General features: G+C 43.4%; 1 protein-coding gene across 1 annotated transcript in view; it reads left to right on the forward strand.

The window, feature by feature from the left end:
- Nucleotides 1-325: 325 nt before the first annotated feature.
- sgcd (sarcoglycan, delta (dystrophin-associated glycoprotein)) overlaps nucleotides 326-23,016 on the forward strand; it is a 36,087-nt gene continuing 13,396 nt past the window's right edge. The window contains exons 1-3 of the mRNA XM_007891461.2: nucleotides 326-655; nucleotides 6,071-6,262; nucleotides 20,365-20,466. Of these exons, the coding sequence (XP_007889652.1) occupies nucleotides 6,071-6,262; nucleotides 20,365-20,466 (294 nt within the window). The 5' untranslated portion in view covers nucleotides 326-655. The remainder of the gene's footprint in view (nucleotides 656-6,070; nucleotides 6,263-20,364; nucleotides 20,467-23,016) is intronic.

The following is a 23,016-nucleotide window of genomic DNA, read 5'->3' on the forward strand; positions in this document are numbered from 1 at the left end:
CTGTTTGTGGGACATTGCTGTGTGCAAATTGGCCGCCGCGTTGGGGTACAGATACACAGTCGCTCCCCTTTACAGTAAATCCTGCGCTCAGAGATGTCCTCCCAACGTGAAAGGCGCTGGATGTAATATAAAGATTATTCTTCCTGTTATTACTCACTCGTCTTATCCTAAGTGGAACATACTTGAGTTTTGTTTTGAAGGAAGTGTTGTATGAAGACAGCAAATGTCTCTCAATGAGACTGATGGTTAAACTCTTTTATTTTCTGGTCAGTGCTATGAAGTATGTAAATCTGGGTGGAGTAGCGGAGGGAGGGAAGTGGTGGGGAGGAGGGAGGGTGACTGATCAAGCAGACGCCTTAGTGCTGTGCTGCCCTTTGGAACCTTACCAGAGAGTTGTAAATCAAACTGCTCGGGTTGAGCAGAATTTAGTCATGGAGTGATTTCTCAGTCAGCAGTTAGTTGCAAGCGCTTCGCACAGGACTCAGGAAATTCTTCAGGCCTGTGGTTAGACTTGGCTGGGTATAGACGGGTGGAAAATCCTGAGTCCTTCTGCCAGCGCGGCTCACATGCTGTTTGTTGGTAAGACACTGCACTGTTAAGAGATTCCTAACACACCCAGGCTGCCTCCTGTCAGGCTGCAAAGCAGAAAAGCAAGGTAAAAAANTAACTCCTGTTGGTTTACTTTCCTTCTGTGACTTTTGTCGGCTGTGCGTGCGTGCGGTGTGCGTGTGAAAGTGTGTGTGTGGTGTTATTTTCTATTCCATAAGTGGACCGAAAAAGCTTCACAGAGATTTTGCCTGCAAAGGATCGAGCAAGCCATGAATTCGTGCCCATCTGCGAAGCAACAGATGTCTGGAAGTAACTTAAAAACAAATGTTGCTGCCTACAAATCGCCAGTTCTGAACTTTCTTTTAACATTGAACGCTTCTAAATTTAGTGTGCTGCTTAACAGCTGTAAGGGGGCCTTTCACAAGGTTGTACTCCTTTTGGGACCAGAGAAAGTTCGAGTGGCTGCTTGCAGCTGTGGCTGGTTAGGATTTTACTGCGGGTGTCTGCGCTGCTCTGCTCGAGATTATTCTGAGAGTATCAACTTATTCTGCATTACCCTAAATTCCTTCCCCGCTCTCCCACACCCCCCACCCTCCCCTACCTGTGATGTTAAACAATATTTAGTGGGATGTTTAAGTTTATTTTATTTTATTATTATTATTATTATCTTTGCACCCTTCACGTCGGGAGGACGTCCCAAAGGATTTACTGTAAAGTGGAGTGACTGTGTATGCATAGCCAAACGAGGCAGTCAACTTGCACACGGCAATGTCCCCGAAACAGCCATGAAATGAGTGATCCAATTTTATTTGGGGGATTGTTGGTAGGACATCAGGAGAAATTTCCTTCTCCTTTCGAATAGTGCAATGGGATCTTTAGGGGACATTATGGTGACATGATGGGGAACGTTAGGTGAACCCCTTCTTCCAACAGTGGAATACTTTGCTGTCTTGTAGGAACCATAGCTTTTCAGCAGTGTTTTACCTGTAACTTTTAGCTCAGTGATAACCACTTAATTAAAGCTGTCCAGACAGTGCTCTCAATGGCAAGCTGTGTGGTTGTAGCTGGTTAAACTCCAGCAGTCATCTCAACACATACTCAAGGGTCCCCAAGCCTTGGATATTTAACGTCCGTCTGAACATGCAGACGGGACATCACTTTAACATCTCACTCAAAAGGCCGCACTTCCGCCAATGCAGCACACCCCCAGCCTCACACTGGAGAGCCATTCTGGATTGTAAGCAAAAAGACCGAGAATATATGTCACATGTTTTTATTTCATCTGCTTTTGAGCTCTGTATTTTCACACTGTTATGTCTGTTGTTTAAAAGTAGCATTGCACTAATACCCAGCTGTTTATGATGAATTACTGCGGAAATTAACCTATTTGCTTATATAAATTAAGCTTTACGTGTCTGTTCATCCTGTTGGCAGAGGAAGTGCATTTCATACAGAGATTTATTTTGTTATTGAAGGCAATCATTTTCCTAATTAACTTAACAAGCGAGCTTTATCAAAGCATCCTCGCTATAGAGCAGCTGTGGAGGTGGAAGGAATTTTCCCCGAGGTGACTCAAAACCAAAATTCGAAAAGAAAAGGGATATTCCCTCTCCCGGTGTCCTGGCCAACAACCTCTCAAATAAAGTTGGTCACTCACTCCATGGCTGGTTGTCGGACATTGCATTGCTGTGCGCAACTGGCTGCCGCATTTCCCCAGGAGATACGCAGTCAATCTACTTTACGTTATATCCTGTGAAGCTCTTTGAGACGTCCTACAGACGTAAAAGGCACTATACCAAACGCAAGGATTATTATCAATTGCTGATCTGCTTCCAATGGCCAAGAGTCTGCCCAGCTTCACTGTCTGAGAGTTGGCAGGCTTACTCCATCGACTTTCTCACAGAACGTTGCTGCCTGCTGTTTGTCCTCTTATGTTACACGTAGCAGCACTTAAAAAGCTGCAGCTTGAAAACCAAACACATGTGTTCTGCGTTACTTTGACGCAAAATGTCGTGGAAGCTATAAAGAGGAAAATACTTCAAGATGTTGACTTTTCTTTCAGCCCAGAATCTGACTGTTATGTCCAGATGTATCGAAAGGCATACATTTTGAGATTTTCGAGTCTCCAGTCGACTTGCTCCGTGTGTTAGGTTGGTTCAGTAGATAGGACTCTCGCCTCTGAGTCAAGAAAGTTGTGGGTTCAAGCCCCGAGCTGGAACTTTGCACTCACATTAGTCTAGGCTCATGCTCCAATGTAGTGCTGGGGTGTGCTGGCGTTGTTGGAAGTGCCGTTTCTTTGGAAGAGACATTAAACTAAGATCCCTTCTGCCCGTTCATGTGGATGTTGGAAAAAAACATGGTACTATTCAAATGAGAAGGGAGTTTCTCCCAGTGTCCTGATTGGACGTCCTCCTGACGTGAAAGGCGCTTTATAAATGGAATCTTGTTGTTGTTGTTGTTGTTGGACACTGATCATGATCCTGATCATTCACTTCATGGCTGTTTGTGGGACATTGCTGTGTGCAAACTGGCTGCTGTGTTTCGCCCAGAAAACACAGTCACTTCACTTAAGAGTGCTGTAACAGAGAGACGGCATGCTGTAGCAGAGATACAGTAAAAAAAACTCGTGAGATTTCAGACCAACCAGTCCTTCTAAAAGCACTGAAAGACTCTATAAATAGTTTTACGGAGGAATTCAGCTTTGAGTCACCTCTATCAAATGGACAGCTCATCTTCGGTTCACTAAAAGTAGATCTCCTCATATTTACTTTAATCTCTTCTCATCGGCATGTCAAAACCTAATTGTCAGAGAAGATGCCTTCATTCCAAATGAAGCCCTGTGCTCCGTATCCTAATCCTTTTATAGAGTCAAATGAGGCTCAATCATAGCAATGCGCCATGTGTCTGAGCTGCCTTCTCTAGACATAGTTATTCACACAAAAGCCATTACTAATAGATCTTTAGGACATCCTTCTCTTGCTCGGTTGCACTGTTCCTTGGTAGACAGCGTATTTGCGAAGGGCTGAGTTAAAGCAAAGTCCTGTCTATCAGCAAACTGACTGCCGCGTTTGCCTACAAAATGCTCAGTCACTAAACCACAAAGCTTTGAGACTTCGATGACTTGATAAGCCGCTATATTATTTTGCTGTGTGCAATTGGCTGCCACATTTCATCCACAAAAATATACAAACAACCCACTTTACAATATACTCTGTGAAGCGCTTTGAGGCATCTCAACGACGTGATAAGGTGTCCTAACAAATGTACGGATTATTATTATATTAAATGCAAAGGTTATCATAACACCAGATATTGGAACAGCAATGCATTCCTCCGATCAGTCACGTTTGCCTGCAAATAAATTGTTTTAATGCACTTTAAATTAATATCCTGTGAAATGCTTTGAAGCATTTCAATGACGTGATATATCAGACACAGAGATTATTATCCTTATTAATATTACAGAAATACTCAATTCTGTTGAGTTCCAGGTGGAAGGCCACTTGGCAGACATCCAGTATTTGTTTTTCTACGAAGGTTATATGTATTACATAATTAATTTTGCTGTATATCATGGGAACTTCTCTTACTCGAAGGCAGAAACAAGCAATTTATATGCTTTCAGGAGTTCTAATTTCTGAGAGAAATCGAGCAACAAACAGTCTAAAGAGAAGTTTAAATTAGAAAGCAAATGGCAAAGGAAGTAGGGGAACGGGGAATAGTGCACAGAATCTTGGAAGATAAAGTCATAGGTCAAAATCAAAGGTACAAAGCAGAGTAACGGTGCAATGAAACATTGGTGTGGGACAGGAGAGAAAACAGCCAGGGGAGAGAGGCGTAGAGAACCCAGGAGAGATTATAAACGTGAGTGTTTGCAGAAGATAGAGTAAAGAGAATGGGAGATTAAGGAGACAGAGGAGGACTCCAGGAAGTGAGTGAGAAAGAGAGAGGGAGAGGGAGAGAGGGAGGAGAGGAAACAGGAGATTAAAGAAAAGACAAAATACTGCAGATTCCGGAAATCTGAAATAAAAAACAGAAGTCGCTGGGAACACTCAGCAGGTCGGGCAGCATCTACGGAGAGAGGAAAGCGAGTTAACATTTCATATCGATGACCTTATAGAGAGAGAGAGAGAGAGAGAGAAGAAAGAAAGAGAATAAGAGAGAGAAGGAGAGAGAGATAGAAAAAAAGAAAAGCAGACACTATCGCACCACTATTTTAAAGTAACAAAAAACCCTCTTCTGATATGAACTGTAATGGCACGTGGACTGCTTCCAGCATCTGTACTAAGATCCGTAATATTTGAATAATTTAAGATCAATTGACTGTGAAATGCAACAGAATGGATATTATTACGTTCCTATTAAAAACAGTTCCCTCGCTTATTAGTTTATTTATTTCTTCCCCTCGTTTGATCTATTTTCCGAAGTTGTGTTTAGCCGAAGGGTCCAGGTCTGAGAAGGGGCTCAGAGAGAGAGAGAGAGACAGAGAGAGAGAGAGGAAAACATTTAGTTGCCTAAACTTTTGCAAAACTTCTGCACAATCAGCAGTTTGAATGATTTCTCGGTTTGCTGACTTGGTAAATGTACTCCTTTATCCTATTTGTTTTACCAATCTGTTGTTGCAGTATTTGGAAAATTCCATCTATTGAAGTTCGCTGTTAAATGGCTGAAAAGTTTAATGCATACAAACTTCACCAATGAACCACCATGTTCTTTCCTACTTCTTTCCTATACCAAATCCTCTCTTGTTCCCCCCACCAACCCACAAATTGCAAACCATTAATCAGCCTGGCTCAGTGGCTCAATGGCCAGTGTCAATTTGGCTCAGTTGGTAGCACTCTCACCTCTGAGTCAGAAGGTTGTGCGTTCAAGACCCACGCCAACACTTTGACGCTCCACTGCGCTCCTGGGGAAGTGTTTTATTTGTTGGAGGTGCCATCCTTTGGATAAGACATCCAAAGGATGGCACCTCCAACAAAGAAGAAGGGAGTTTTTCCGGGCGTGGATGCCATCAATCCCCCAGATACGCCCCACCGCCTCATCCCTTCCCTTTGCCTCCTGCGAGGCCCATCTCAAGACCTTCCTCTTTGACTGAGCCTTCGGTCATCTCCACCTCTCTTGCTCTCCTCCCCTCCTGACTCCAAACCCCAAGCTCGGGTGCAAACCCTTTACTGTTTAAAAAAAAAGGGGTGCAAACCCTTTACAGTGAAAAGCGCTATATCAAATGCAAGGATAATAATAATAATATTGTCCAGCGCCTTGCGACATCCTCCTGATGTGAAAGGCACTATATCAATGCAATTTGGTTGTTGTTGTTAAAATCAGTCACTCACTTCACGGCTGTTTGTGGGACATCGCTGTGTGCAAATGAACTGCCTCGTTGACCTGTGAATACACATACATTACGCTTCAGAGTAAAATAGTGCTTTGAGATGCCTCAATGATGTGATCAGACATACTATCAAGTGCAAGTATTGTTATTTATAATAATAATTATTGTCCCATGTCTCTTAATCGACAGATGACACAGGAACAGTATTCGACAACTCAACGAAACAACATCCAGACCTCAGAAAACCAATATGTGTACAAAGTTGGGATTTACGGCTGGCGAAAGCGGTGCCTTTACTTTTTTGTCCTCCTCCTAATGATTCTGCTGCTGGTGAATCTCGCTCTGACTATATGGATCTTGAAGGTCATGAATTTCACAACAGTAGGTATCAGTCCTTCTCCGTTCTGTCTCTGGGGCAAATAATAATAATAATCCTTGCATTTGATATAGCGCTTTTCACGTCGGGAGGACGTCCCAAAGCACTTCACAGACCACACTGTAAAGTGAATTGACTGTATATTTGTGGGCGAACGTGGCAGCCAATTGCGCACAGCAATGTCCCACAAACAGTCGTAGATTGAAAATGACCAATTTATTATTGTTTTTGGTTTTGGAGGGATTATTATTAGGCTCTGTGTGGAGTAAGGAAACTTGCCCAAGGTTTCGCCCTCTGCCTGGATTGAACTCAGGTCTTTCGCTTGCAAAGCGAGTGCTCTAACCACTGAGCTAAGGTGTGGGGGCGCACAGGGAAGGAAAGAAAAAAGTTTGGGGAAACTCAAAATGCGCAAATCACAGGGCTGATGGACTACCTTACCATTTCATCTGTCCTTCAGGTGTGATGTCAAACCAAGGTCCCGTCTGCCTGTTCAGGTGGATGTTAAAGGTCCCATTTGTGCTGTTCAATAAAGGGAAGGGAATGCTTTATATCTACCTGAACACCTATGCCACAGAGTCCCTTAGCTAATGGTTGTGCGCTCACCTAGCAAGCGAGAGGACCCGGGTTCGATTCCAGGGCAGGCCGAGACCTTAGGTATGTTTCCTTACTCCGCACGCATCTGTTTATTTAGCAGTGAGTAAGAACCTGGTTTTTAGTCGATTGACAAATTGCTTTCCAGAAGTAATAATCCTTGAAATGCAAGGATTGTTACATATTAATAAGATGAGGTGAAATGGGTTGCAGGAGCATTTTCGCCCAAATCTCTCTCTCGTGCTCTTGCGAGCCGGGCAAGTGAGAGCAGAGTGGATCAAGATGATGCTAGAAGGCCACCAGTTCAAATCGATGAAAGAGTAGAAGAGAAACGGTGAAGATTAGCTCTGGAGGGGAAAATAAATAAGCAGCGTTATAACGAGAAAAGCTATAAAACATGCTGTGAAGTGGCCTCAAATCCTCTTTTATGGTTTTCCTCTTTTATATAACAAGCTTCTATAAAAATTAACACTCATCAGCAGCAATCATTTGTGTTCAGTTAATGACTACTCTTTAGGAAATGAGTGACAGCTGAAGCCTAAACTGGTATTGCAGGGCAGAACTGACTGTAGAGAATATAAACTTGATTGCCGATAATTGAAGCCTCCGCAGTGCCAGAAATATTTACTCTAGATTTCAGTCGCTTGTGATTAATGAATTTCCACCCATTGTTTAATTCTTTTCAGAGGTGCTTTAATAGAATAAAAAGATAATCTTGTTGTAGCTAGTTATTTAAAACTTTGATTAGTCCAAAAATGGTAATAAGATCTCTGGAGCGAATGCTCTTAAGTGCAATTAATGCGGTTTAATTGTGTATTTAATAATTGCCTCTCGCTGCTATTTCTGTGTACTGTGCAGAAGGAAGGCATGCACGGACTGCAGATATGTGAGATGCAGTACATATCTCGTACTGTATGGAAGCAGGTGATATCCTGTGATTTATGAGGCTCGCACTGCTGCTGGACTATTTTGCAATTCTACTGTGATCTCTCAAGTTCTCTCACCGCGGCTCCGAGCTAGCAGTTAATCATTGACTTCCCGCTTATCTTCTCCCTTTCCCGTGCGCATCTGTCTTCCTTTTCAAATCGCTCCTTCCTCCGTTCTCACTCCTGTGTTTATTACTCCCGGGGTTCCTCTTCTCCGTCCCACTGCTCTCTTTGATTTGAGATGGATTTGGGTGCTGCCATTTTTCAGAAGTTTGGGGGTATGGGTCGGAAGGTTATAAAGGGTTAAATCCTCCGAAATGCTATCCGGTGTGAAGGGCCCTATATAAATGCAAGTTGTTGCTGTTGATGTTGATGTCAAAAATGACTCTCAACAATGTTCCTTGCATAAGGAAGAGAATATGTTCAGAAATCCTTCAGTTTTGAACCCTCTGGTGATTTTACCCGTTAAAGTTTCCTACCGCGATTCGAACTCGACGACGACAACAATTTGAACTCGTGCAATGCCTTTCACATAGGGTGGTCCAAATTGGCGGCCTTGCTGACAATTTCATCCACACAGACATTTCTCAAATAGGGCATCCAGCCCTCAGCAGCCAAAAGATTGGACCCCTCGTGATGTATGAGGACATCTGTGTTGTACGTAATTGGCTGTCGCGTTTCGCCCACAAAATACACAGTCAATTCACTTTACAGTATATCCTGTGAAACGCTTTGAGACGTCTCGAAGACATGATAAGGCGCTGCATCAAATGCAAGGATTATTATTGTCTCAAGGCGCTTTACTTATTCTATTTTGCAGAACTTTGCTACTTTCCTATTTGTTGCTTGGCATTCTCTACTCTTGCTGACTTCGAACAGTCAGTACAGCTTTAGAGCACATATTATTTCGAACTTTAACTTCACCTGACGAGGATCTAAGGCGTGTTGTCCTATTGTCCTTAAAGACCCTCCCGTTGTCCTTGAACCAAACCTTCGACTAGATTCTCCGAGTGCTTTAAACAGCGTTCACGCTCTCCATGACGTGCTAAGACGCTTGGGCAAAACGAGCACCTCGAAATACACAGCTTTGAGGAGCTATCCTCCCCCCTTAAACTTGCTCATTTCCAAGCTACATCAATGGACTTTGAGTTATTTACAGCGCTCTGCTGGATCATTAGGCGACTTTGTAAGTATGTGAGGTGCACATCATTGCCTTTGCATCAACACAAGCTGATTTTTTTTTATTCATCAGCACAATATTCCTGGCACGTAGTAGTTTGGGAAAGGCTGTTTGCCCAAGCGATGCCTTCAGCATTTCATTGCTAAAGTTTATTTTCAACGGCGAGAGAGAGAGAGAGAGAGAGAGAGAGAGAAATGCCGGCCTCCAATATCGCTGGAATGTTGCTGCACAGTCAGTTCTGCTCTATTTCAAATGTGCTGCCTGTAGGACTGGAACCATTTTTGCAGCTGGCAAAACAAGAGGAGCTGCAGCACCACGTAATGAAGTGGTAATGGACTGACAGTCTCTAGACTCACTTGCGAAACAACCCTTGGGGGTAAGATAACCAAATTTCTAATCTGAACAAACAAGACTAAATCTGCAAAACCTTAACGGGCATTCACTGAGTGAATCTTTCTCTCTCTTCCTCACTCTTCTCTCTCTCTCTCTCTCTCTCTCTCGTTCACACGCGCACGTACGTAAATCTCGCAAGAATTATTCTCGTTTACATCACCTCCCACTATTGTTTTGCCTGAAAAGATATCTTCTTTGCAAAGGCTCTGCCTACCCCAATCTGGCCCTCTCACACACACAATCCTTAACCACAGCACCATTGAAATTTACAGCACAGAAGAAGGCCATTTGTTCCATCGTGTCTGAGCTGGCTCACCGAAGAACACTCCTTTCAGTACCATTTACCCGCCATTTCCCTTGTAGCTTACTCCTCTTTGGGTATACAATTTTGTGTCTTATACATAATAGTTTGATCTGTGATACAGTCTCTCCTTGGTTCTTGTGCTCAAATAATTGTCACACTGGGATGGGTCAGTCAACATCAGGCTCGATGTCCCAGATTACCTTCAATTGCTGTGTCCTATCTTACATCCTTCAACACCCCACAATGCAGGCGTGATCATATCCCCCCAATTCCTGGTCACTAACTGAGCTTGTTCCAGGCTTCCAGCTGTAGTTATAACAGTAGCCAGTTGTCCAAGTGTCCATCGGAGTATTTTCCGGTTGCTTCTTGAAAGCATATGTTATCATCGTTTCAGAGGGCACACACTTCAAGATTAAACACCATCACTGTTGATACAGTATACTGGATTTGATGCACTGGTTCTTTCACTTGTGATTGTGGAGTCCTGTAGCTCAGTGGTTAAAGCCCTCACCTCACAAGCGAGAGGATCTGGGTTCAATTCCCGGCAAGGCGAAATGCTGGGCAAGTTTCCTTACACCGCACGCCTCGATTTACCTAGTCGTAAGTAGGAACCTAGTTGTTAGTCAATTGACGGATTGTTATTCCGGGGGGTAATAATCCCTTCAAAAAAAAATAATAATAATAATTTGGTCACTCAATCCCTAACTGTTTGTGGGACACTGCTGTGCGCAATTGGTTGCTGCGTTTCACCCACAAAATTGACAGTCAATTCACTTTACAGTATATTCTGTGAAGCGCTTTGAAACGTCTCGAAGACATGATAAGGGCTATATCAACTGCAAGGATTATTATTATTATTATTATTGACTCTTGTATATCTTCTTGAGCTTTCTGAAGCACGTGAGCGTTTTCTATTCCAGATCTGCAGTTCAGGAATTGGTTCAAATAATCCGGTAAACAGATCGCTTCCAGTAATTATGTTGGCATGCACCTCAAGGCAATTTGACGCTCAATAAAGTGCTTCAAGTCATTACTGTTTTGTTAAAGGTGTTTCTTTATTGATTTCTCTTTCGGTGATGGGTGTACAAATTGCACACTGTTCTGCGGAGAGGTTATATCACATAAAAATTGGGCAGGGACTGGTACTTCATTGAAAACAACAAGGTTCAGATGAATTTACTGGTGGAACAGATGGTGTCCTAACAAGAATGCGTCTGAATTCAATCTATTGGATGTGATACATAACTGAAATCTTAAGTGATGCTTCCAGCCTTTCTGTAATGGGTATCATCACAGCGAGATATAAGAACAGGAAACCCAGAGATCAAAGGAAAAAACTAATATAAATCGTATTAATGAGAGACTTTTGAAGTTTTAGTAGCGCTCTGATAACACAGTTTGAGAACGGCACTAAAATATAGTGGATTTTGACTGTCAACCAAACCAGAGGAACGGTTGGGTTAACGAGGTTCCGTGGAAGGAGGCTTGAAGAAAAAAACATTTAAAGTTACCAAGAGGCGGTGGGTTAGCTGTGGTGACTTCATCTCTGATCCCTCGAGCCAGAGGATCCAGGTTCGATTCCCGGCGGGAGGGCGAAATGTTGGGCAAGTTTCCTTACTCCACAAACTTCTGTTTACCTAGCAGTAGCTAGAAACTGGGTTGTTGATCAGATCATTTTCCAGGGGTAATAATCCCTTCAAAAAAATAATAATGTGGTGACTCAATCCACAACTGATTGTGGGACACTGTTGTGCGCAATTGGATACCGCGTTTCGTCCACAAAACACACATTCAATTCACTTGACAGTATATTCTGTGGAGCACTTTGAGACGTCCCAATGATGTGATAAGGAGCTTTATCAGTGCAAGAATTATTATATACTTGAATTATTGACCCCAGAGAAGCGCGTTGTAATAAGGTTACTCTGTACTTAGTCAGTTTGCTAATATTTAACGCACAATTCAAGTCCAGCAAAACTAAGAAATAAATCTAAAATTTGCTCTTTAATAATCATTCCCACTGTAATGGGTTTGCTCTATAATCTGATCAGTCGGTTGTATACCATGGAGCTACACTGTTGTGTAGGACCCAAAAGTAGTTTGAGATAATACTAGGAACGAAGCATTCAGGGCATGTGTTCTCTGTACTAAATATAAATAATTACGAACCTGTTTTAATAGCATCGGCTTTACCCTCTTCTCCTCTCCTGGAATTCAGTATCGTTATCATCTATTACTGGTACAGTCCCCAAAAGAGGCAAGGCATCATTACATTCCGTCAGTTAATAGAAGCGTAAATAACAAACCAGAATAATCTATGGTGACATCTGTGGCTGGTCACAGCACAAGCCAGTGACAATCCTGGTCATCCACTCTCTGAGTAAGAATCAGTTTGATACGATATGTCTTCACCTGTTCGAATGAATGGAAAAAGTTACATGAGCAACAACAATAATAACACGTTAGATTTGTATAGCGTCTTTCACGTCCGGAAGACGTCCCAAGGGGGCTGGACAGTCAGGAATCTGGACCCAAGATGGTGGGGTTTGGGATCAGGAGAGTGGAGGGCAGGGAGGGTGGGAGTAGGAGGGTGGCTGAAGGCGTGATCGGAGAGGAGGGCCTTGAGTCGGGACTTGAATGGGTCAAGAGAGGGATCGAGCTGAAGGGACTGTGGGATGGAGTTCCAAAGGGCGGTGGCTGAGAGGCTGAAGGCCCGACTGCTGATGGTGGGGGGCGGGCCGGGCGGGGGACGTGGAGCAGACCAGAGCAATGTATGCCACACAGTTGTAATAATAATTATAATATAATGATAATCCTTACGCTTGATATGATATGGTGCCTTTTACATTGTTTTTGAAGATACCTTGTTTGGAAACCTGCGATAACTTTTGCAAGGATTATATTATTACTATTATCATTATTAACGTCTTCAAGAACGTACTGTGGACATGTAAGTACTTCAGGAACATAGGAACAGGAGGAGGCCATTCAGCCCATCGAGCCTGTCCCACTACTTTCCAAGATCATATTCGATCCACAACCCAATTCCACTTCCCCCGCCCTCTCGCTCCACATGCCTTGACACCCCTGTCGATCTAGTGTTATCTGCCTTTTAAGTGCTTCAACTGACACTGACTGCACTGCCCTCTGGGGGAGGAAATTCCACACTTCCACCACCCGCCGTGTCAAAAAAACGCTACCTTATTTGAATTCTAAACGGTTTAGCCTCAGGTTTAAGACTATAGCATCTAGTCCTCAATTATCCCGCCCGAGGAAGCAGTTGCTCACTATTCAGGCTGTCAAATCCCTTCATAATTTTGTACACCTCAATCAGATCACCCCTCAACTTCCTGAATTCGAGAGAATACCAAACAAGTTTTCAAACCGTACAAAATCACATTTGTGTCGCGCCTTTCACATCGGGAGGACACTTTTCCATCCTTTCACCGTAATTTAGGCCCTTTATACCAGGAATCATTCTCGTAAATATTTACTACGCACTCTCTGAAGCCCATATATCCTTCCTAAGGTTTTGTCGCCAAAATTGTGCATAATACTGCAAATGAGTACTGACCAGCATTTTATACAGCTGCAACATCACTTCTTGATCTGTGTGTTGCAGCTTTAAGACTGTAACTTCAGTTTTAATGAACAACTAATCTGATCCGTGCCGACTTCATATTTTAATTATTAATCTGATCCCAACTGACAATGTGGCAAATCTGCCTACGGCTTCACGTACAGTGAAAGGTGTGGGCCAGCCTTCTTATTTAGAAGCCAAACAGCTTGGCCAGTGTTGGGTCCTTGGCTTGTAATTCCGGCATATGGTTCATATCCATTTAGCTTCAAGTGCCATTATGATTGCATTCACTTCAAGTGTGGGGAATGCAATTCAAGAGCATCGTGTTGACTTCTCACTGGTTTATAATAATAAATAATAATCCTAGCATTTGTTATAAAGCCTCGTCACGCCTTCGAGACATCTCAAAGAGCTTCACAGAATACATTCTAAAGTGGATGTCTGAAAACATAGGATTTTGATCCTCTGAGATGTGGAGGGCGCTAGATAAAGCCAAGTTGTTGTTGTTGTTGTTGCATAATTCCTGATCTGTAGCGATCCTTGCATTTGATACAGCACCTTACTGTGTCTTTGAGATGTTTCAAAGTACTTCACAGGATTTTGAAACTGCAAAGTGTAGTGACTGTGTATTTTGTAGGTGAATGGGGCTGCCACTTACGCACACAGTAATGTCCCACAAACAACCCTGAAGCGAATTACAAATTGTATCTCCGGGATTGTTGGTTAGGACCTCGGGGGAAATTCACTTCTCTTTTTGAGTACATGTAGTGCTATGTAATCTAAAATATCCACCTGGAAAGGCAGATGGGACCTTGGTTTAACTTCTCATCCAAAAGACAGCATCTCTGACAAGGCAGTGCTCCCCCAACACTGCACTGCCACGTCAGCCTAGAAAATGAGCTCAAAGTCCTGATGTGGGGTTTGACAGACTTCCTGTCGGATATCAAGTCCTGGATGAGGGCAAATTTCCTACAGTTGAATGTGAACAAGACTGAAGCCCTCCTGATTGGTTCGCGCCAGCGCCTCAGCACCTCAGGCTCTGGCACCATCAACCTCCATGGTTGCACACTATAACGCACCAGTCAGTCAGGAACCGAGGTGTCTTGTTCGACTCTCAACTATCTTTTCTCCCCACATTCAAGCCATGACCCGCTCTGCCTTCCCTCACCTCCGTAACATCGCTCCCTCCACTCAGCCGGCTCTGCCCTGCTCCACATCCCCCGCCCCACCATTGGCGGGAGAGCCTTCAGCCACTCTGCCCCCAACCTCTCGAATTCCATCCTCCAGTCACTCCGCCTCGCCCCCTCCTTAGCCTCCTTCAAGTCCTGCCTCAAGACCCTCCTCTTCGACCATTCCATCGGCCACACCCCCTTCCCCTCCCCTCCCTTCTCTCCCCGGACCCCAGCTCGGGTCTGAAATGCTGTACACTGACCAGCGTCTTGGGATGTCCTCCCGACATGAAAGGCGCTACGTAAATGTAATCTTGTTGTTGTTGTTGTTGAACCCACCGCCTCTGATTTGGAGGCAAGAGTGCTACCGACTGAGCCGGGCTGACACCTGTGATCCAGCACATTATGATACAATAGACAATGTAATACAGACAGTTATATTGTACCAATCCACCACTAGGTTAGCAGTCATTACTGATGAGGAAACTTTAGCCTATTAAAATGTTTTGATGTAAAAGTAGACAATCCATATACTGTCCATCAACCTCATGTCTATTTGAATCAATTCCTTTCACGCACACATTGGTTCTTGCAGTCTGAGGCTCATCAAGAGGAATATTGCCATATTGGTCTTTCCACCATGCTCTGAAAATCAATCCTGACAACTCGATTCCCCAGAACTTTGAGAATAAACAAATCGATTGCTGAGTAGTGTGTGTGAGTGTGTATATATATATATATATATGAAAGTTTCATTTGGGCATCAATAGATCTTACACGCTTACTGTGGGAAATCAAAACTTGGTCCACAGCGTGGGGATCAAGCCAGCAGGATTCGATCAACAACAACAACAACAAGATTACATTTGTAAAGCCCCTTTCATGTCGGGAGGACGGCCCAACGCGCTGGATAGTGTACAGTATTTCAGACCCGAGCTGGGGTCAGGGGGGAGAAGGAACGGGAGGGGAAAGGGGGTCGAAGCTTCACATTAGTACTTGAGCTCCTCGGCTGACACTCCAATTCAGTGCTTGGGGAATGTGCATTGTTGAAATTATTGTCCTTTGGAGGAGACGTCTGCCTGTTAATGTGAATGTAAAAGATCCCATGGCACCATTTGAAATTTAATTTGTTCCATTGGCACTGAATAAATGGAACTGAATTTAATTTATATTTATATTAAATTATATGAATTTATATCATCCCTCCTGATCCCAACCCACGACTCGGGTCCAAACCCTTGACTGGCCAGTGCCTTGGGATGTCCTCCTGACATGAAAGGCAATCTACAAGTGTCATTTCTTATTCTTGTTGTTGAATAAACTGAAGGGGGTTTGGCTTAATGCAATACCCTACAATAAGAGTAATCGGAACAATTCTCTTCCCATTGCAAATTCGAGCAACGGAATTGAGTGAGGAATGATTGATCCATTGGAATACTGTGCTGGGAATACAAGTCCAGTTCTATCATTTATATGTTGATCTGAAGGCAATTAATATGAATATAAATAGACAGGGGCCTTGATAATACTTTGACACATTGACGTTTTTTCTGTTGAGACATTGTTTAGAATCCTTTATTTTTCTTTGATCAGCTGGGTCTCTGGCACACGCAGAAACCCATCACCGTGCTTAAAAGCCTGAAAAACATGTTGCTTGAAATACGTTAGATCAGCATCATGTAGCATTGAGAACAAGAGGACACAGATTGAGAGTTGTAAAGGGCAATTTCAAGGCAAACGCCAGGAGGTATTCTTTTGCCTAGAGGGTAATTAACAACTGGAACAGGTTACCAGGAAGGTCGTTGTTGAGATTAGGAAACTCAATGTGACGACTGTAGGGTGGGCATTAAGAAAGGATGAGATCAGATGTGGCAAATGGCCTCTCTCATCTGAACCAACCTGTAGCTCAGTGGTTAGAGCACTCGCTTTGCAAGCGAGAGACCTGAGTTCAATTCCAGGCAGAGGGCGAAACCTTGGGCAAGTTTCCTTACTCCACACACCTAATAATAATCCCTCAAAAAAAAAACAATAATAATTTGGTCATTTTCAATCTACGACTGTTTGTGGGACATTGCTGTGTGCAATTGGCTGCCGCGTTCACCCACAAATATACAGTCAATTCACTTTGCAGTATATTCTGTGAAGAACTTTGGGACGTCTAGAAGACGTGAAAAGCGCTATATCAAATGCAAGGATTATTATTATTATTGTAATCTTGTGATGCGACTCCAATTGTAAATGTTGAGTTAGATAATTAAAATTGCATGGAATACAGAAGGGTTTGTAGTGCGTTGTGAGTTGGAGAGGGATGATGAAATATGAGGATATTTTTATAGTTTGGCTCCCCTCTGCTTCCTCTTATATTCATATTAGACAAGTCTCTCAGGGAAGAACAATTCTCTATAGCGCACGAACTGCACAGCATCTAAAAACATTCTCCTTTAATGCTTAATGCTGTTTCAGGCAAGAAAACATAGTTTTTCTTATTTGTGCCATCTTCACAGTTGCTGATATCATTTGATGTTCTTCAAGGGAAACAAAAAATAAACTTGTGATGATAAGAAAAGAAAGGAAGTCAGGAACGTTGGGACTCACATTAAAATGGAAGAGGTCTTGGTATTCAAGTTATACAAACACATTCCGCTCCTTTAACACTGATCTGAAGCTCTCTGAGGCTGATTGTTGTGTTCTTTGTTCTGCTCCTCAGTGCCTCTGCACCATGTCTACACGGTATCAATGTCTCCGTTTATAAATGAAACCAATGTCAATAGAAAAATAAACCTTTTGGGCTTCAAGGCATGGTTAGGGATGCTCCAGCCAGTTTTATTGGATAGAAGGGTACGGGAGAGACGGAATGCTAACCCTTGTGAAGGCTGCTATATAAATGCAAGTTGTTGTTGATTAGGAGGGGTGGAGGATCAAGCAACTCGGACTCCAACTCCGTCTTTGTAAAGTGTTTTGAGATAGTCAGCTCAGTGAGCGGCATTGCATAAGTGATAATTCTTGCATTGATATACAGCCTTATCACGTTGTTGAGACGTCTCAAAGTATATTTTGTGGACGAAACATGGCAGCCAATTGTGCACAACAATGTCCCACAAACAGGCGTGGATTGAGTGACCGCATTTATTTGGTGGGGGGTGGCGGAGGATTAATAACCCCGTGAAGTGATCCACCAATCGACTAACAACCGGGTTCCTAATTTTTGCTAGGTAACAGGCGTGTGGAGTAAAGAAACTTGCCTTACTGCAGTTTGTTATTGTAATTTCTCAGTGATATTTTGGATGGAAAGTAAAATAGTGCGAGCCCATTAGGTTTAGTATTCCTCACGGGAGCAGGATGAACACACAGACCATCTGATACCCATTTTTCAGGAAAATATAATATGTAATATACAAGAGCAGAAAAGATTACCAAGTAAAGGATTTCTCTCTGAGCTCACTGCATTGCAGCTTTCTTGGAAACGTTACACACAAAGTCCTTTTTTTCAGGTTGACTGTTCAAAATGAGAGATCTTGAAAGCTTTCATGCAGTAAGAAGATATGGGCCCTGTAGCGCAGGCGGGAAAAAAAGATTAAAAAATTCCTCTGAGCACATCTTGTGCATGGATCTAAATGACAGAGAGAGCTGCTTCCTTGCTTCTATTCTTACTTGGTCTGTTGACTTATCTGTCCTGGCTGGTAAATTGTAGTGGAAGAGCCCCACACATAGGTGAGTGGCTGAGTTCACAGTGTGTGAAAGCCAGGAGCCAAAGGATGTTATTGAACGAGATAAGTAGAATCGTAGAAATTCACAGCACGCTTGGCCCACCATGTGTGCGCTGGCCCTTTGAATGAGCAATCCATTCAGTGCAGTTCACCCCATACCCTGCAAATTATTCCATATCCCAATGAGGGTTCCAGTATTTGTCAGTAAACACCAGTTTATACACAAATTCAGACCATACAATGGTAACCCTGGAGGTTTTTGGTCTGGTTTCCCAGCACGTTTTATAAAATGGTTGCCGTTTGCTCCTTTTAGATGGTCACAGAGATCAGAGTTTTCCACGGGAATCCGACAAGTGAAGCTTGTAATCTCTACCCCAGACCCAAGCTTGAACATTTATCAGGCTCTAAATTTAAAGCTTATTACATTCAGATTGATACACAATTCTTCTATTCCTCTGTGCTTAAGAAGAGTCTGGTGTCCTGGCCAATATTCCTCCCTCACCCCAAATTTAACCCTCCCATCATCCATCCCATTGCTGTTTTAGGGGCATTGCAAACCAGCTGCTGCACTTAAAAGTACTTCATCGTGAGTTGTGGCAAATTGAATCAAGCGGAATCAGCTCCTTACCAATGGTGTCGTCACTCTGTTCAAGATCCTGGTCCTCACCTTCAAAGCCCTCCATGGTCTTGCTCCCCCCGACCTCTCCGACCTCCTAAGCCTCTACCACCCTATTCGCTCCCTCCACTCAGCAGGCTCTGGGCTACTTAACGTCCCCCAACTTGCTTGCCCCACTATCGGCGGGCGGGCCTTCCGCCACTCTGCATCCACCCTCTGGAACTCCATCCCGCAGTCCCTCCGTCTCGCCCCCTCCCTTACCACCTTCATGACCCACCTCAAGACCCTCCTCTTCAACCGTGATTTCGATCTCCCCGCTTCGCCCCCTGCCCTCCCCCCTCCCCCACACTGACCTTCAGCTCAGGTCCATAACTCCGTCTATCCAGCGCCTTGGGACGTCTTTCCGACGTGAAAGGCGCTTTACAAATGTAATTTTATTGTTGTTGTTCTACAGTGCATTTCGTTTGGGAATTCACACCCGTGAAATGTTTCCGGTGCAGACAGTCCCAATCAGAACCCCGGTGAAGCCATGATCTGGTTAGAGAGCCTTTGGTTGCACACAGAAGGATTATATAAAATATAGTCCATAAAGCGCATGAATCATGGCTCTATTTAATATGCCAAGTTGGGGGCAAGGCTTATATTATAAATAGCTCAGTGGAGCCACACGACGGAGATTTTGTGTGGAGATCATTTTGTCTGCAGATCCTGTAGGTCGAATGATTTGTGTGAAACCAAAGCGTTCATGACTTTTACATTAGCGATTTTACATGAGTATTTATGGATGCAAATTGGAAGCGCTCATTCATATTAACGGATGAGAGACTGTGGAACTTAAGTACAAACGGACGCAGGCACAATTTAAAGCGGTCGAAGATTGTGAACCACAGTAACCGTGAAAATAAAGGCGTCTGTTGTGCGTGATACTGCTGTAACATTCTGGTAGCTATTACTTTTTAGTAGAGATACTACAGTTTGCTCTGTGAGTAGAATCTGTCCCATTTCTTCCAGCGGAACTGATATTTGCTTTGAATCACCCGAACGAGATCAACTACTAACCCTTCAGTGAATTTTACTGTGTTACTGTAGAAAGTGACTATCTTTGAGTTTTATAAAGCTCTTTAAGCAACTGTATCATTAAAGGGTCTCTTAAGAACATATTACGTGATCAGTACAGTTCTCACCGCAATTTCCCTGGCAAGCACTTTGAAACATTTTGGTGTTAGAGGCACTGTAGAGTAATTATAATTCTTCCATTTCTTGTCTATGCCTTTCTCTTTAATCTCCAGTGTTGCTCTCTCCAGTTATGTATGAAGCAGGTAGTTGACCTGAAATTCTACTCGTCTTAACCAAAAAGTTGTGTAGAATTGTGGGGTGTTCTTAAATTCACTCACAATTTAGAAGCCAATTTTCTGCAGCTTCCAAACTAAGACCAAAGTTAGGATGTGTTGCACAATTCTGAGCAATCTTGAATTCTAAAAGAAAATGCTTTTGCAGGCTAAGATTAAGAGGAATTTGGATTAATTCCGAGCTCGTATGTGAACAGTGGAAGATACGCTTTTACTCAATTGATTGAACTTTGGTTTTTTCTCTTATGTAACTGAACTGTGAGTTTAATTCTAACGTTTTTCACTCCTGCAGGATGGCATGGGGAACCTGAGAATCACTGACAAAGGCCTGCGGTTAGAAGGTCCCTCCGAGTTTTTGGAGACTTTGTATGCCAAAGAAATCCGATCCAAAGCAGTAAGTAACGAAAGTTTGTGCGAATTGAGGTGAACATTCAAATGGATCAAAATATCTGGATTCAGTGTTGAATAACTGATTACTGTTTCTCATTAATGAAAAGGGGTTTAAAACCAGACAGTGGCACGTAGCTCTCCGCTGACTACCACTGCGCACTTTACAAAACTGCAACCACACCCCGGGGGGAAAGACTTCAATTATAAAAGAATTAGAAAAGACAAAACAAAAAAGGCCACGGTGTGGGTATGTGTTCATCGAGATACTCTAAGTAACGCAAGCAGAATAGCAAGGAGAGAAGCACTTGGGAACTAAAGTCATTGATATTCTTAACACATTTGTTTTTCGTCAGCTGAAGGCATCCTGGTTAAATGATTGATAGCAGTGTATTTCTGACAGGCAGCAGGAAACCCAATCAACGCAATGGCGGGCGCTGGAGTAGACCTTGAATTGAAAAGCTGATCCACACAGTTGTCATCTCATGACAGTGATTCATAATGATCGTTCCTTTGTGTGTGTGTCTGTGCATGTGTGTGTATGTGGAGCTGATTTTTGCTTCAAATTCTAAATGCCCACTGTGTAGTGCCCATGTCTTTACACTCATAAAACAATCATTGCCCACATGCCAGTCTTAAAGAAGAGGTTCTGTAAGGAAATGATGTATTCATGAGGGAGAAAGGAATAGAGTTATAGGAGTCAGGAGGCTCATGTGGAATATAAAACACGATCATGGACCAGCTTGGCTGAATGTCTTGTTTCCATGCTGTCATATTCTATGCAATTCTCTATGAAAGAAAGATGCAGTTGGTACCTTATCATCCTTTGGATATGCCCAAGTTAATGGCATTGTTCCTCTCTAAATTACAGATCATCCAGATGCTCTCTTGTCAGTATTGAGCTGGAGCTGTTTTTCAGTTTGATCCAGGGTGCAATAAGAGAAAAATGTCCCATTTCGCAAACCGTTCATATTCCTTGTGCTGATCAGTACAGACATTGCTTTCCTTTCAGGCACATTGAGAACCCAAACTTACGATTCTTTATTCATCTAAAGTTTTGTTTTCTTGTGAGTGATACATTTGGAAAATTTATGGAAATCAGAAGACTCATCTGAGAGGCCAGCTGCTGCGATATGACTAGTGGCGTTTTCCGAATTAACTTGGACTTGCCAAACAACATAATTCATGAACGACTGTAGGAGCCATCTGCTGGGTCATAAATCATGAAAAAAAAAACTCTGGAGGCAATCATCTGCGCAGCTCCATTGTCCATGGCATCTCATGCCTTCCTGTGGTGACATCATGTAGCCGAGAGGAGAGGAGACCTGTTAGGTTTGGAGAGGGGCTTGCTTCGGGAGAAGGTGAGATGCTTTGGGAGTGTTTCTGACTGTCAGGTTGGCTCAGCCGGTAACACTTGTACCTCTGAGTCAGAAAGTGGCAGGTTCGAGCCCTAGTACTTTGAGCTCACTTTGAGCGTTGGCTGATCCTGTGATGTAGTACTGGAGAAGCACTGAGTTTGTTGGATACCATCCTTCGCTTGAGATGTTAAACTGAGATCCCATCTGCCTGTTCAGGTGGATGTGGTACTATTGTTGCTGTTTTGCCTTTGGGACGTCCTCCCGACGTGAAAAGCGCTATATCAAATGCAAGGATTATTATTATTATTATTTCTGTGCGATTGGCTTTCAGTCAGCGATGCTGTTTCCTCCACAACAGTCAACAGGAAGCGAAGTTTGCCGCACAGCTGTGCATTGGGCATAAGGGTTTGAAAGGAATGCGAGTGTGTACGAAGCAAAGGTGCTTCCTGTGAACTTTCTCCTGTTCATCAAACAGACGGCATGAGTCATCGGTGACAAACAAAACGTGTAGCGAGGCTGCGCTGGTGAATTAGACAACAACTACTACAACAACAACTTGCATGTGTATAGTGTCCCTCACGCAGTATAGCATCTCAGAGTCCTAGACAATGGCGGAGCCTGTCGCTGAACCTGGAGGTGGTGGGTGAGGGAGGTGACTCTAAGAGGAAGGTCTTCAGGTGCGACCTGAAGATGGGGAAGGAGGGATACGACCTCATGGCCACGTTCTCTGAGACAATTAAAATGTCTATTCGTTCAGTAATGTGAACAATCAGTTTCCAAAAGGCTATCAATACTGTAAAGCTTTTTCCTGACATATAATGTTATTAATTGCCTCACGCAAATCCAGTTCACATCACTTCCTTGTGCTAATAATTCTTGTTAAAACTCACTGGTTGGGGTTCATAAAATCCTTTGGCTTTAAAGATGTCTCTTTCACGGTGTTTGTTCTTTCTGGATTTCAGTAGATTCGCTCAGCTGTCTTGGGGCATCAGTGTGACCCTTGTGCCCTCCGTTCCATCATTGGTGGCCGTGCTTTCAGCCACTGCACCCCGAAACTCTGGAACATTCTTCCTCTATCCCTCTGCCTTGCCCCTTCTTTCCCCATCTTCAGGTCGCGCCCAAAGACCTTCCTATTCAACCGTGCCTACGGTCACCTTCCCCTCGCCCTGGCTCGGCGTCGTGTTTTGCCACTGTCAAGT

The sequence above is a fragment of the Callorhinchus milii genome, unplaced genomic scaffold (genome assembly GCF_018977255.1).
Source record: "Callorhinchus milii isolate IMCB2004 unplaced genomic scaffold, IMCB_Cmil_1.0 Scaffold13, whole genome shotgun sequence".
NCBI lineage: Eukaryota > Metazoa > Chordata > Chondrichthyes > Chimaeriformes > Callorhinchidae > Callorhinchus > Callorhinchus milii.